The 15,832-nt window shown below is 43.0% G+C and overlaps 3 protein-coding genes across 3 annotated transcripts; 2 read left to right on the top strand and 1 right to left on the bottom strand. All coding sequences in view use genetic code 11, as the record gives it.

Annotated features, from left to right (window-relative positions):
• Positions 1–1,164: 1,164 nt before the first annotated feature.
• EGR_02597 (V-type proton ATPase subunit C 1-A) lies at positions 1,165–4,122 on the bottom strand (the record flags this gene model as incomplete). Its single annotated transcript, XM_024491846.1, has 12 exons — positions 1,165–1,254; positions 1,323–1,452; positions 1,610–1,707; positions 1,784–1,877; positions 1,913–2,005; positions 2,041–2,109; positions 2,149–2,247; positions 2,290–2,381; positions 2,421–2,515; positions 2,559–2,644; positions 2,866–2,933; positions 3,937–4,122. The coding sequence occupies 12 exons, from the start codon at positions 4,120–4,122 to the stop codon at positions 1,165–1,167; spliced, it is 1,200 nt and encodes a 399-aa protein (XP_024353661.1).
• Positions 4,123–6,580: 2,458 nt separating this feature from the next.
• EGR_02596 (acetyl-CoA C-acetyltransferase) lies at positions 6,581–7,180 on the top strand (the record flags this gene model as incomplete). Its single annotated transcript, XM_024491845.1, has 2 exons — positions 6,581–6,982; positions 7,145–7,180. 2 exons carry the CDS (start codon positions 6,581–6,583, stop codon positions 7,178–7,180), a joined length of 438 nt encoding a protein of 145 aa, XP_024353660.1.
• A 1,133-nt stretch (positions 7,181–8,313) lies between these two features.
• On the top strand, positions 8,314–15,673 carry EGR_02595 (Acetyl-CoA acetyltransferase, cytosolic; the record flags this gene model as incomplete). The annotated part of the gene is made up of 7 exons (XM_024491844.1): positions 8,314–8,451; positions 8,714–8,840; positions 9,733–10,045; positions 11,608–11,743; positions 14,570–14,771; positions 15,123–15,298; positions 15,368–15,673. 7 exons carry the CDS (start codon positions 8,314–8,316, stop codon positions 15,671–15,673), a joined length of 1,398 nt encoding a protein of 465 aa, XP_024353659.1.
• Between the last annotated feature and the right edge of the window lie 159 nt (positions 15,674–15,832).

Here is a 15,832-nt window from a genome sequence, read left to right as displayed (position 1 = left end):
AGGTAATGGTTAGCTTACTGGTACGGCTGAGCCCCCCTACGACAATTCGCATCACTGCTTTCAAGCTGTCTAACGGTGCTGGACCCGCATGCTTCGGCTGCTTTAGTACCCATTTTGACCCTGGGGTGAAATAATGGGCCTCAGTTTAGTCAGATAAAATTTGTAAGATCCAGAAAGTTCCAGTCTTCATTCTCGGGACGGGGCTTCCAGCTTTTCTGTGCTGTCCAAAATGGGACAGATGGCTCGGTACACAACGGGCGCCAACTCTTCAAATTCCCGAACGTCCATGAGCGGTTTCCCCATCGTTGACTATAGAAAAGTGCATCTTCCTATGCCGTTCCTTGGTATTTGTGTGTCAATTGCCCAGGATCAGGTGCTCCATGCGCTGGAAAATTACGAAGACTGTCGTGCTGATGAACGACCACCATTAAAGCGCTGATAGCAGTCAAATGCTTTCCTAATAAACATCCTATCACCATACTATGGTGCTCGTGATCTGTCGGCGCCTACTACTTTCACGAGAAATCTCGTCACTCTAGGCTGTTCCACAGGCACAACACCGCGACGTGATGCTCGCCACCCGCCATGGCAACTATTCTCACGTGTAAAGTCAAGTCGTGCTGAGCTGAGGCTCTATGATATTTCTTACACGATGTCAAGCCCCTCCACTCGGCACACTTTTCCTGACATCCGTGCCGGCAGTTCCTTAATCCATAGCAACGTCCACTACTTTATTGCCTCCCAAGCAATGTCGGGGCCCCCTGTTTCTCAATCATTACTCTTATCTTACCACACTCAACCGTGGCGCTGCTGCTGTGTTGACTGTTGCGTACTGGATAACGTGTCATCACAAATTTATTTCCATTATTTTAATGCTTCACTGTTTAAAAAGGGGAGAAAATGCTCAGACTCAAAGTGGCCCGAACAGATATTCGCCGCAAGGGAAGAATAGGCAGGTCATTTCTCTAAAACACTCAAAATATCACCGATTTGAGAGCAACAAACAACAGCAGAGGTGCATTCGGGTGCTGACGGAAACAAATCAATTCGGTGGAGTAAAGCAAAGTAGAACAACGAAGTGTTTAGATTATTATGCACCAAATAAGGGGATTCAATGCCCCATGGATCACACGCAGAGTTCTTTTTCATACCCAATTGCCATATCTAGCGCGTGTCCACAAAATTTGTCTCGACACTTATGGAAACGTAGGGGTAGTATTCCCCGTGGCTCATCCCAGCACCAACAATTTCTTCCTGAAGGGAAACATTGCAAAAATCAGTCCGGCCGTTGTTGCAAACGTTAGTGTTCCCGACAAACTTACGTCAGTTGTGCTGCTCAGAGATAGGTTGTCCAAGTGCTCATACATGTTGTGAAGAACCTCACGTAGCCGTTTGTAGTTCTTTCGATTGGGTACAATAAGTATGGCCTCGAAATCGACGGGCAGACCATATCTATAGTAAGAACCAGTCCTTAACCAAAATCCGTTCCTTATAGATTGTAAATACTGCATAGTGTGATTCACATCTGAAATTATCAGCAGCAAGTAAAGACTACCAAGCATGTGTGGCAAAGGACAGTGAGCAGGCCATCTTTAGGTATGTCGCCTACCTGAGTACAGACTCGACAAAAATTCGGAGGGCTTTGATGTGCGTCATGACAGAAAAAGCTTCGCCAAAATTGACTCTAAGCCACCGGAAGAGAGGAGGCTAAAAATAACGCAAAGACCTTGGAAATTAACCAGTCCTTGATAATAATCGACCCAGCAAGGAAACTTCAACTCACGAATTGCTTCTTTTTGTCAGCTTCAAGCTTGGAAAACATATTCTTACTCTCCTCTATCGCCTTCTCGTCGTAAACGAAATCTCGGACGATAAACCTTGGATAAATGCAATTGTTAGGAGCGATTAATACCTCTTCTCGCGTGCGCGCAGAGTGAAATCATTAAGCATCTTCTGAAACAGGGTCACAGTCCACAATCCGTTATCCTGATCCTCGAAGATTAATCTTGGGAAAAAAAACAAACCAAAAGCACCACTTACTCCGTGGATCTTGGCACCACCATATCTACCAGACTCTCATACGTGGCTTCCCATTCCTTGTAAGCTGTTCTAATACAATTGTAAAAATTTTCGGCACACACAAAATACCTCGGAACTACAACAGCCACTGTTATAAGATATTCGGATCCCAAAACGAATTGCTGTTTCTTCACAATTTCGGCAAGGTTTCTGGTTAGCAGACTACCACTGCAGAAGTTAAGTAGTCATGCAGTCTTTGTAGAAACTTACGTTTGTTTCTTCTCCAGAGCATGCAATGCACCCTTAATATTGTTGTAATTTGTTGATCGGGTCCTCAGATCAGCCTCAAGTCGAGAAAGATTCTTGAAAATGACAAATAAGATGATAAATTAAAGTATTACCTCCGAGAGGATGTCGTGAAGAGCCTGGAGTGTTTGTTTTATTGGGTACTTAGCTGTATCCCATTGAAACTTGCTAATATAGAGACTAGGAGAAGCTAACGAACGGGAAAAGTAAAGGTTGGGAATGGGGGAAGATACATCCGTTAACGAGTAGATTATCCTCAAGTTTGTGTCGCTGCTCCTCCAATATATCGCCCATATACTGAGCAATTTTCCGAGTAACGCTGAAAAACAACGGCAATTTTTGGCTCCTAAACTAAATAAGAGGATCTTCGGTCAAACACGTAGCAAATATACAAGCGATATCACACAGCCTTCTAATCATGCAGCAAGCTATCGTCAGCAACTACAACCAACGCTATCATTAGTACGCCACTTTAGGCAACTACCAAAATTACCAAACCAACAGCAGTCAATTAAAAAAATGAGGTAAAAGAATGCTTACTTCTCAGCGTAAGCGTCCATTTTTGCCAATTCATCGGAAATTCCAACTAAACCATCCAAAGTTCCCACCTAAAATTGCAAGAGGGGCAAACCACATACCTTTAAATTCAAAGGAACTGAAAATTCGGTGATAGATTGGGCAACCGGATATTTTGAAAGACCAGCAGTAAGGTCTCTATAAGTCTTAGTATGGTCTCCTTCCGCAGGAACCGATATTATTAAAAAATCTGACATAATTGACCTCACCGACAAAAAAAGGCTTCACTAGCCATTCATAAAGAACGCCAACACAAGCAGTCACATAAACCATAGGATGCATTATTAGCAAACTGCTCTCCAAAACATTAGCAATATTTATGCTGTCTAAAGCAAAATGCGTTGATGGTGTGTTTAACGGTTTATTTCGGTGAAAATCCACTTTGTCTCGGCCACTGTACCTCACCGGGTGAGCTGGTATTCAGTCGAAGCCAGTGGCCCATTAACATCTGTAAGCCGAATATGAATGTTCTGACTAATTATTATATATTCTCTTGTCTCTAAGGAGGTCTCTGACTGCTGCTTTGGTGCCAGCGTAAGTTGAGCAAGATCTCAAAGGAGCTATATCCGGTTTTTACTACTGGGTAAATAACCTAGGCGCAGCGGAAGAAACGCATATGCCATGGATAAGAAAATTGGTTATGAAGTTAAATAAAAAAGGCTTAAATTAATGTCTTCCTTTAAAAACTGCCACAGCTTTTTATTCTACAGAAAGCTGTTACCAACTAAAGCGACACCAGACGTAAAGCATCTGGGATTTTTATTACAGACTTCCTCCATGGACCTTTATTAATCCTGTCCTTCCTCACACAGATCTGCTTCAAGGCCAGTGTTTGTACATCTATTCATGGACGCGTATAACGGCCAGCATATTTTCACCGTTTCTGAATCAAGTTTATTAGCCGGACGAAACTCCAGATTCGGTTAGATCGTAAAGAGAGATCAGTGACGTTAAGGTCAAGCGTTGCCTCAGATGCATGAAAATTTGGTGACTGGCATGGTAGGATCGCGGATACTTCTTTAGAGCACCGACTACGTTGTGATGGCTGACGCAGGAGGTTGACCAAGGGTAGCGCCATATACGACGCTCAAAAGAAGAGTGGAGCTGCGTAATACGATGGTTGCTCATCTCTCCGTATTGGCAAGGAGCCACATTTGAATTGGCCTTTGTACCACGCCAGGGAGGCTGGTCTTTGAGCCACGCCAGTAGCCCAAATAACATTTTCGTGCTAAATATATCTATTCTGCCCGATTTTTATGCTTTCTTTTGTCTTCAGAAAAGTCTTTGAGTGCTACATATGTGTTCTGACTGATTGTTTTGAGACCTAATCATGCCCCTATTAAACATAGGACCGGTTATTTGGCAATTGTGCACAAGCTTGTGTGCCTAATAGTTGGACTACAAAAAACTTTAAATTTTTAAAACATTTAGTGAGACGGTGATGTTTTTGGCATTTATTGTCTTGAACTGCTACAGGATGTTTACTCCCAGTAAAAGAGGCTATTTATATGATATTTGATTCATTTTTGCAACTGCAAGGAATTTTAACTCTGCGCTGAACGTGACGAACAGTATTACAGCTTGAATGGGAGTACTTTTGGAGACATTTACACTCAACCATTTTTTAATGTCCTTTTTGCAGTAAACTCTAAGAAGTGATTGGCTCGTGTGTGTGGCTTGTGTGGCTCTGCTTGGTGCATTGTTCTCAAGACGTTTTTGTAGTAGAGGCCCTGCAGGTGTGTTTTCTGTTTTATATTTTGTGGTCTGTCTCGTGTTTATTTAAACCTCTGGCTCTACTTGCACTACTATTTGAGTGTGACCTCATATTTTCCCACCAGTTAATGCTCCATCATTCTTCCATCGTATCCCTTTGAGATGACATTCTTGCTGTTAACAAATTGAAAGGAAATAATGGCAAAGATTGGTTAATGTATTGCTGGCTGATGTTTAAGTTCTCTTAAACTGCGTTGCTTGCTTATCAAGTATAACGATGTGGTAAGTGTAAGGGATTACCTGTATTTTGTCGTTATCGATTTTTCATCATCAACTTTTTTGTTTTATGGTGCCATATTTGAGTGTATTGGCCTAAAATTTGGTCAAGTATTTCGTGTAACAAGTCACTGGTTGAAGCGTCTTTTTTTCCAAAACAATTACATGTCTTTAACCCTTACTTGCACATTTAGTGTATGCAATGTACGCATGCGTTAACATGAGCATACGTTATCTTTATATATCTTTACTGTTTTGTGCTTTTTACCAAGCGTATTTTCACACTTCTTTGCTTCTAACTTCAAGCAATTGCTTGTTAGGGTTCATTCCTTTATGTGATTTTTCGTATGGCTTCATAAATGATGGTGTATCCTTGTCAGTAAAGTTGACAGATGTTTGGTTACATATACGGTACTTAAACTTATAGGGGAATGAGTGAACAAGATTGTATAGATTCATGGTCATCCGACGGTGATAGCGTCTCGTCTGACAGCTTTTCTTCGGATTCGGGAACATCCTCTCTTTCAAATAACGATGACCATCAATTCTCTGAACACACTAACGGAACTCAATATTTGAAGTACTCATTTGAAATTGTATACTTCTAATTTGTCTACTTTAAAGAACTTTGGATGCGTCCCTATCCTTAGTACCGTCATCCAAACCGAGTCTCATTTGTTTTCATGTATGTATAGTTGTACTCGTTTCGGTGTTTTCCACAGACGTGCTGGCATTTTTACGAGGGAAGAAGTGATCGAGCAAGCAATTGATCGATGGTCCGCCTACATCCGACTCTGTGGCAAAGCCATGACCTTTTTACGCGAGACTATGGTGGAAAACTACGTGAGAGAGGTTGTCGAAGCCAAGGCCCAATTAAATTTCTCCGGTTCGGTGGAAGCCGCCAGTGCTGGTGTTGTCAACAAAGCAACGCCTCCTGGGGATTTGTCTGCTGACTCAAAACATTCCACCCCTTCCAGTCAGTGCTCTGTTAATCCGCTTTCTATACGCATAATCCGGGTTTGATTTAACACCACTGTTCGAGATTTTAACCGCACCTGTACCTCTATAACTAGTGTTTTATTGTGTCCAAGTTCTCGGCAGGTTTTATGAAAAAAAAACGCGTCTAGACACAGCCCTAATAAATGCTCGCAGAAGAGTTTGGAACTTAAAGTCAAGGTTGGCCTGGTCAGGGCTCTACTGCACTTGTATCAGAAGTCGAGTCACATGCTGTTTGGAACACTTGTGAGCCTTTTAATCATTGTCATTATGGTATTGTGTTGTCATATTGTGAATAAGATACTGTACTGAAGCTGCTAGCGCATAACACTTATTTTCGTGTCTCTTCCCAGTGGCTTGAATGAGTTGGTCTGATTAAACCCTCCTACTTTTAGCTAGTCATAGATCGGCTGAGCTACGTGCACTCCGACGCTTCGGTCGCCACTCTAGTAGGGTGAGTTTACAATCTTCACTTAACCACACATGCGCATTCACCTCGTCACTGTAAATATGCACATGCTAAGGAACGTTGAATTGCGCTCATGTGGCCTGTATTGGTTTTCAACACTCATTGCATTACCATAGATGCCGTGGTGTACATGGGCGCCCACTGGTTCTGAACTCTAGTGGTTTCTCTCTGCCTATTTAGGTGGAAAATGCAAAGCGAGCGGCAGCAGTATCGAAATTTGCCATCATGTCTACTCAACTGGCTCCATGGCAGCGTTCGGGCGGAGGTCAACAATCCTGCAAGTACCGCGACCCAACCACTACCACTTGGGAGCATCGATGTAGTCGGCCATGTGTGCCCTTACTACCCTACTGCGCGGCCCACTTGGTGCTCTCTGAGGACACGCCGCCGCCCCCTCAGCCCTCTAGTGCCGCCACTGCTTCCACCTCTACCACTATTCCCCTCAGGGATACTGAGGCGGGAGGTGATGGAGAGGGCCCTTCGGTTTCGACATCGGTGTCGGCGCCTGCCGCGCCGTGTGCCCCTGGCAAACCACAGAAGCCTCCGTCGCGAAAGTCGACATCTACAAAAGCGCGTTCGACGACTGATGGTGTTGCTTCGTTTAGTGACGTTCAGTTTCCACCTCAGGTGAATTTTAGTGCTTTGAAGCCTAATTTTTATTAATGTACCTTTTAGGTGCTCGTAGGAATTTCCGTTGTCATTTGGACAACTTGAATACGTTTGGGCTGAAAGAAGTAGTAAATACAGTATAATTCTACTAGTTTAACCTGAATGTTGTTTACTTTCTAGGATTTGTCCTATGGAGTTGTTCTCCCCGTTTGTTGACTGACGTGTCCGCCGCCAGCACCATATTAGTAGTCACAACGGAAGTACCGTGACCTACTGGTCTCCAAAATGATGCGTGTCAACTAATTTATCCATAAGCACGTAGCTGTTCTCTGTGTTGATATTTCATTCCACTCCGATATTTATGAAGTCGCCGCCCTCCTTCAGTACTGTCGACAGTGACGGAACCTTTGTTAATACCGCTAGTGGATGTCACGAATGCATTGGTATCGCTTTCAATCAAAGTTTCACGTTTATGACTTAACCGCCCTTAAATTAAACACACTATTCGTTGCGACCTCGGTAGTTTGCCAGGATTTAGCATTCATAAACCAAAGCAAACGCATCTATGCTTTGTTGTCTCACTTCGTTTGTTAAATATATTCGCCACCTGAACACAACAATCCGTTTTAATCATAGCGTCTACGGTACAAAGTTTTCAAAGACACCTCTTCAAATTCGACTACAATGCCTCGGTAGGGAAAATTTACTTAGAGAAATTCTTTAATCAAATATCTCAGTGCATTACATGTTAGCGTAAAAAGCTATATTATTAAAAGAGTATTCGTTGTTATGACTCTCCTTTTGGCCAGTTCCTCTTCCGTAAGTGTTGTGGTGGACCCAACAAGGATTGTACGGAACCGGTGATTGCGTGGACTGCCACAACCCGATGCCCTCAGCACGCCGATCTCGAGAGCATTTTTTCCATGACAGTGGTAAAGGAAGAGGAGGCGGAGGAAGAGGAAACCGAAGCCTTTTCCTCTCATTCTCAAAATGACCTCCAGGGACTTTCCTCTCACCCTCTTCTTGTGGAATATTTGCGGAAGAGACGACATAACCAAGTATTTCATTAGTTCTCCTTTCATCGTCAACCAAGTTTGCATTATTTTTGTAGAAATAAACACATGCTTGCTAGTTGCTTGAAATTTTCTGCGTGCTTGAGTATCTTCCTCTTGTGATTGTTTTCATTTTGATGCTTAGACAAATCGAACACATTCAGATCTTTTTGTGTATTTCCATCTCTATTGTCTATTTTGTTGTACTTTAGCATAGTGTGGCGATTGATAGTGTAATTTCCCATCAAACCCACCTGTTCATTTATTTAAGGTGTGACTAGGGGTTATTTACTCGAAATGAAAGGTGGGTACGCTGATTCGGACATTCTAATAGTTTCGGCTTGCCGAACTCCTATTGGTCGTTTCTGTGGCAGATTGGCCAGTATTCCTACCCATGAACTCGGTGGATGCGTGATATCGGAATGCATCAAAAGGGTTAGTTCTCCCTACATTACTATTTTGAATGGGTTAAAACGCGTCGTCTGAGGTAACTGGCCTACGTGACATCCAGTGCTTCGTTTGCTGATATGAATTCAAGCTCATCAATGCTAACAGATCACCAAGATTTTTCTTTATTCTGTGATAGTTGATTTTCTGGTCGTATTCTCAGAACGATTTTTTTTTCATTCAAGAAAAGTGCCTTAAGCAGTTTACTCCAACACTTGCTTTTGCTCACGAGCGCATTATTCCTTTTCAGGCTTCTAAGCAATTTGTTGGGCAGACGGAAGAGGGGGTTTTGGCAAAAGTGAGTGAAGTAATAATGGGTCAGGTGTATACAGCGGGTGGAGGTCAGAACCCGGCAAGACAGGCCGCCAAAGCTGCTGGTAAGCTGAACGTAAAAACATCGAACTTTGTCATTTGTATAATAAATTATGGCTACACTAGGGCCTACATTCAATATTTCGTCGCAAACATTGCGGGTGCACTTTGTTTTTGCATTCTTCAGAAGTTTACGTGTATTTTTACGAAATGTCCGTCATTCTGCATGCGACTGAAAGCATTATGCTAGTGGAGCCACATGGGGATGGTGTTTTGATGAGCTCTATTCGCCTGTATACTGACGTGTTCTATTCTGCCTAGGAGGATTCCCCCACAAGTTTCGTACTATGTATAAAGGTGTTTTTTATCATTACTGGCTGCCGAAATTCACTCTGTTGTCATGACCTCCCTCTGGATTGGTTGTGCTGACATTAAGTGCGAATGCCTTAGTCCCGCCCAATCACGGGGCCAGACTTGTTGGATGAATGATGGCTATTAAAGTACGTGATCTTCGAATCGTATCTAGCGCCACAAGTTGGTGATTTTCTCTTTCAGATTTGTTTCTCATTGTGCCAGTTTACTCTGTTCCTTCCTATGACAAAATGTGAAAGGTCATACTTACTATTGCATGGAGAACGAATTCGAACTTTTGAGAAGTGATTCTGTTTGGCATTATTAATACTTACCATTCAGTCAGAAGCTTAGTTCGTATTATAACTGGACTGAACTCATATCTTGTCGCACTTTGTGGCTAAATTTATAATCCAAAATTTATTCTGTATTTGTTTTTCGGGAACCCAATTCATGACACACGATTAGTCTAATTAAGGGACTGGTAATTTCCAATCCCAAGCCCGCAACTGCGGTTTTATTCACTTTCCCATTTAATAACGTTCAGCTTGAATTTTCGTCGAGTATACCCTGCGATTTCCCTTTATTTTCCTTTCTACCGGCAAGGTCTATCCTATAATGTCCCAGCCTGGGGTCTTAACATGCTTTGCGCCTCAGGCATGAAGGCAGTGTGCCAGTGCGCGCAGACGCTGAAGGTAGAGGGGGGTCTGGCCGTGGCCGGTGGACAGGAGTCCATGTCACGCTGCCCCCATATCACTGCTCCTGGCTGCAGTTTGCGACGCGGCGGTGGCGGTGGCAACGCTGACGCTCTCCCCGTCTTCGGCGACTTCCGTCTCGTCGACAGTCTCCTCACTGACGGCCTTGAAGATGCATTCCATGGGGTCCATATGGGTGTAACTGCTGAAAACATTGCGCAAAAGTAGGTCTTTACCGTGTTTTCTTGAGCTTTCGAAAGTACTTTGATTGTATAAGTGCTTATCTGTCCTAAAAAAATGAGAGATTTATAATCTGGCAAAACTATTTTAGTCACTATCTAAATGTGGTGTGCTGCTTCTGATTCTCCAAATAGACTCCGTAAAAACCTCAAAGGTGTGTTCGATGAGCTTAATATTTGAGTTTATTTGACATATCTCAATTGTATGATAAAATTAGCATTCAAAGTCTCAAGCCTGTTTGAATGTTTTGTGGTTTCTTGCTAATCATAATACGATGTCATTTGAAAACTCTGGATTAGATTCCTTAAATGTGCAAAAATTGGCTTGCTTGACTTTCAACATCTATTTCTTCCATTCATATTTCAATCAATCAATTCCACATCAGTTGTATGCGTTTCTTGGGCGTATCCCATTCGCACAACGGTACTAATGCCTAATTATGTGTCAGCGGCCACTTCTTAAATCTTGTTTTTAATCTCAAAGCATTCCTAGTTAGTGTTTTAAAATGGCTAAAAATAGACTTTTTGGACTTATTGTGGTCATTATTTGCTCAGGACTACTTGAAATGCACGAATGTTTAAAGTGCGCCTCTGAAGTTAGTAGTGAGTTCTCAACCAAGCTTTCAAGGCAGTTTTATTTTCAACTGGGCATAGTGTGCACCCTTTCTCTTGTGTCGGTGCGGCCGATGGGTCTTGGGTGCGGAGTCAGTAAGTCCATCGGTCCCTTACCCTTTCGTTCTTATTGAGGCTTTAGCCTGGCAAGCTGCTTGCAAAGCACGATGATCTATGACTAATCTTCATGTTGACATTACTGCCTAATTACACATGATAATGGTCATTTTTTAATGCTGGATTTTAGTGTAATGCCCCGAGACTTCCCTGAAAATGAAAGACGAACGAACATGCATTGTCGATGGCCAGTAGGGCTTGGGGCTGCTGGCTTGGCCCGAAGACCAGACCGTCCTGCGGAGGTTTAATGGCGGGGCCCCTAAGTGGCCTCTTACCGCGACCGAGAGTTAAACAAACAATTAAAATATTACATTAGTCCATGGATAGTTGTGGTGTATATCATCTTCTCCCTTAGCGTATGTGCTCTAAAAGTTTTCGAGAGAATAAATGAAGAATTGCTTTTTCATATGGACCTACTCCATTCACGCATATTTTTAGTGTATTTCTTAGTCCACTCCTATTCGCTTTTCCTTTCTTTGTTCCCAATTCTCAGAGTAAAATTACACTCGTACTCAAAAGTGGTCATTGGTATCAGTACACAAGCAACTAATTATTTTGCTTTCATATCTACTCAGACCTGAGTACCGACCCTTTTTCAAGCATCCTCCAGTTAAAACCTTCATTTTTACTGCAGATCTTAGTCTACACAATCTGCCCTAAGTACACAGGTTTATGCAATATGTCCTCTGACCCCGTTGGCACAACCATACAGAACACCCTGTGAGATCCTTTTGAGCTGGCTAGAGGTTTATCTGCCCGAACCAGTGCTTTTAAGAATTGATGAAGTAAAAAACCACGTTACGTATTCTTATGTTTAGATTCCAAATCGGCAGGAAGGATCAGGACGCCTTCGCGTTGGAGTCTCAGGCGAGGTGTAAACAGGCGATGGAAATGGGGAAATTCGGGTCTGAAATCGTGTCAATCACCATTCTTAAATCCGACAAACGTGGTGCTGTACGTTAGCACCTTGTTATGCCTATTTCGTTGTGCTTGTTTGAGACCTTCTACAAATGCCTCTTTTTTGCCACATTCACTCAGGTGCCTTGCACTTTCAGTTATACCGCCTCGAGTAAGTTGGAAGCTTTTGCCTAACGGCTTAACACGGAGTTTGACCCAAACTTGGCCATCGCTACACCCAAATTTCTTCATGGTTGTTTCGTGTCTTTTTTTAATGAGCTTAATCAGCTAGATAGCTCTCAGATACGCCTGTTCGCCTGCATCCCACTCTAGTTTGGTAAAAGCATAATGCGATGTATTGAAATTCCGAATGTAGTATGATGAGTGCATTGATACCTTTTCTTATTATAAACCAGTTGAAACCTGTTCCCTCACCTTCAAGTTTAGTTGCATTAAATTATGTATAAGCATTCGGTTATGCGCGATTATTAATTGTTTCTTTGCGCTTCTCGGCTGAAAACCAAGGCCAATCTGAAGGGTCCTGTCAATACCCTTAATGGTTAAAACACTTTTAAGTTGATCAAAACGTTTCCCAGTCAGGATTTTGAACGCGTTTAAATTTCGCACGTTCAGATAGGTCATTAAATGTGCCTTGTGAATGTCTTCGTAGTACAGTGATTTTTGTTGCTTAAACGAGTCCACGTAATGACGACCATTTCTTATGCGGTCTATCACCAAATCGCCTTACCTGCCATGCAAATTACAGCAGTAAGAGGGCGTAGAACCTCTGTATTCGCACTCAAGCCATGTAAACCGGAGCATACGGCACTGGAGCAAATTTCATCTTCCACTGTCCAAACGTAATGCAGTCCATTGCAACCGGTAGGTGTAACCAACTGTTTCGTCTCATGCCACTATACTGCCAAGCAAGCTAAAACTTTTTTGATGTCTTCAGTTTAAATACATTCATAGGCACGTGTCTTTCGGTGACGTGATCTTCTATCCGAATAAAAGTGATTCGATGACAAATAGCTTACCTCCGGTTGCAATCAGCACCGAGTGATGTCATGTTGGTTCTCACAGTCACCGGAGGCTCCTTCGTTTGTCGGCATTACACCGCTGCTCCATACATTTGGATACGCTTTTGTTTATAAGAAGTATTTGCTACTATTAATTCTGATTCTATCTGCAATTTGCACACTTTGCTCAAAAACACTTTTTCTCCGGTACAATTCTTGTCTAAGGTAAAAATAACTCCTCATTCAGCTTACGGACTGTTTACTTTATATTGGATAACTGAAAAACTTACCATTTGTTGCAACGGGTGGTTTGGACCTTGTTGGGATAGCTCATTTTATTTCTGCATCCTGTGTTTACTCCTCCTGGATTGTCAAGCCACCTGAACAAAGAGCATTTGTCACTACCTGCATGCTTTGTCTCTCCGGTATTATTTCTAGTCCACAGCTCAGTGTCCGCCACTTGCTACGCCTACTTTTAAGTCGTTGCCATTGGTAATCAACATAACAGAGTGCTATCTAACTTCACCTAATGCCATTTTAACCACATGTTTTGTACGGTACCACACCAAAATACAATGACTCTATGCAATCTATTTGTAACAGGGCCTTAATGCGCTCCATAATCGTTTCCGCTGTCAGCTAATCTATTACTTCATTTCATGTGTGTATGTGACGAAATCCTTCATTCAGCCCCTTTTTTCTGTCACTTCCGTACTAAGACGAACCATATCTTAATTACAAGAAACACGCAACAGAATTTTAACTTAGAAAATGAGGTGATTATAGGAGATAAGTTGTCCTGATTGGCCCTTAATCTGTTTTTCTCCATTTTGTTGAAATTTCACCCACTCTGTGAACACGCAGTGACTGTTGTTGATTTGCCTCCGGTTTTTTGCACGCCATTCAAGGTATGCAAAAGGGTTCATACCAATACAACAAGCATTCCTCGCCGATCATTGATGATAAGAAAATGCGGCTTCCTGCGTTTTTTTTGGTAGTTCGGATAGCTCCTAGTCGTTACCATTGGATATTTCATAGTTGGTTATATCAACACTACGCAGTGTCGTCTAACTTCTTGTAATATCACCGTGTTTAGAAAACATTACACGAATGCGCTACCTCCTCAGGCAACTATTTGTAAAGAATTTTAATGGATGTGGAGTGTTTGTGCTTATTTTATTTGTAACTTTTACTGTCATTTGATGCAGATAATCCGTTGAAAAATGGTCAGTCTCTTGATGGAGCCGTTTATTTCACTATTATCCATTACTTATTGTTCCAACACCAGGGCAAACTACTCAGTTACTTTTTTAAAGAGGAACAAAGGCGTAAGGTTGAAAAAAGCGAATAAACTAATGTACAAGCCACTTTGAATGTGACCGTAATGCTTTGTGGTTGCTCCATTTCCTTATTCTTAGTAAACCCATTGTCAAATCGTCTTTCCTATCAGATGTGTGTCACATCATCAGAGCAGCTTTCTTCAACCACCGCCTGCATGACGAAGTGTTGGTAGGTGGTATAAAAGGTATTTCACCATGACCGTTAGGGTCTGAGGCTTGATACTTCGCTTCTTTACAGCTCAGTGGCCCAATAATAGTGCTTGAGTATTGAGCACGCGTTTGCTGTTTAAAAACTAAAAGGGGCATAATCTTGCAAATGGAGTGTGTTCAGAATACCATACTGCCGTATTCATGTGTCAGTAGACCGTTTTGGAACTACCCATCTCGTACTATCACCCTATCAAAGTAAATCATACGTACCACTGCCTAGACGACAAAGACTTGGAGAATTACTTGCATATGTAACAGACTGTGCATTTGACTAGGAGTGACGCAAAACACCAATTTACCTTGTCTTTTTTCAGCCTGATGAGCCCCTAGTAGTGTCGAGTGACGAGCCTCCGAGACCTCAGACAACCATGGAGGCATTGGCAAAACTTCCACCTGCCTTCGCCAACGGTCTGCCGCGGAGCCAGGAGGCCACCGTCACCGCGGGCAATGCCAGCACTCTAGCCGATGGCGCTGCTGCCCTGTTGTTGTGTCGTGCGGACACTGCTAAGTCTCTTGGTATATGCGGCTCTACTTTATCATTTGATTTGGTGCAAATACTGGTGGGCTCTAGCGCTCGAGACGTTGTTTATATGACATGGACTAGGTGTCATGACTTTAGCCATTCAATAACGTGGGTTCTATTGCATACCATACTATCATCGAATACAGAACGCAGCAGCAAATCCAGGCGGTTGTTTATTTGCTACCAATGTAGTCGGCAACTTGTTTGATTTTTGGCCAATCGATGTAGCTAGTGAAATTGTTCAATCACACGTCCCTCTCTACAGCCCGACAGCACTTTTATCCCCTTCACCGATAAACGCATGCAAGGGTATTTTTATCCGAAATCCTTTTATTTTTATGCAGGTTTGCGATGCCCGTTGGGACGAATCGTTGCCTGGCACCAGAGTGGTTGTGAGCCGCAAGTGATGGGTCTCGGACCCATTGACTCGGTCAAGGGTCTGATGGAAAAGCTCTCTTGGTCAGTCGATGACGTTGATCTGTTTGAACTGAATGAGGCCTTCGCCGCCCAATCCCTCGCTGTGCGTCGACATTTCGTCCCCCTCTGTGCGGTCTCTGTCGTGACTGCCTGTATTCACCTATTCATTTAGGTGCTGAACGAGCTGGGACTACCTAGGGAGCGGACAAATGTGAACGGTGGAGCGATTGCCCTAGGCCACCCGATTGGCTGCAGTGGAGCTCGAATCATCGTCACTCTGGTCCACAGTCTCCATCGTCTGGCCCACAGTTGTACTTCAAACGCCCACGGCAGTGCTGTCAATGGCAAAATGGTTGGACGAGATGGCAAACTGAGGGGTATTGCGGCTCTTTGCGTCGGTGGAGGCATGGGAATGGCGATAGCGGTGGAGATTCTCCCTCACCTGACCGCTTCTGATTGCCCATTGATTGAATCCTGAATGACCCTATTTGTATCTATGCTCCACATCCTCTCCTATCTGGAATAAAAGGTAGCTTTTTGAAATTCCATCTTCTTCTACCCAAATGTGCGCATGCATCCATATATTTGCAAATCACGCTTCCCAAAGCTTATCTTGGATTTCACCACAAGCCAAATA

This window comes from Echinococcus granulosus (genome assembly GCF_000524195.1).
Source record: "Echinococcus granulosus chromosome Unknown EG_S00012, whole genome shotgun sequence".
NCBI lineage: Eukaryota > Metazoa > Platyhelminthes > Cestoda > Cyclophyllidea > Taeniidae > Echinococcus > Echinococcus granulosus.
This window is presented reverse-complemented; position numbering and strand designations above follow the sequence as displayed.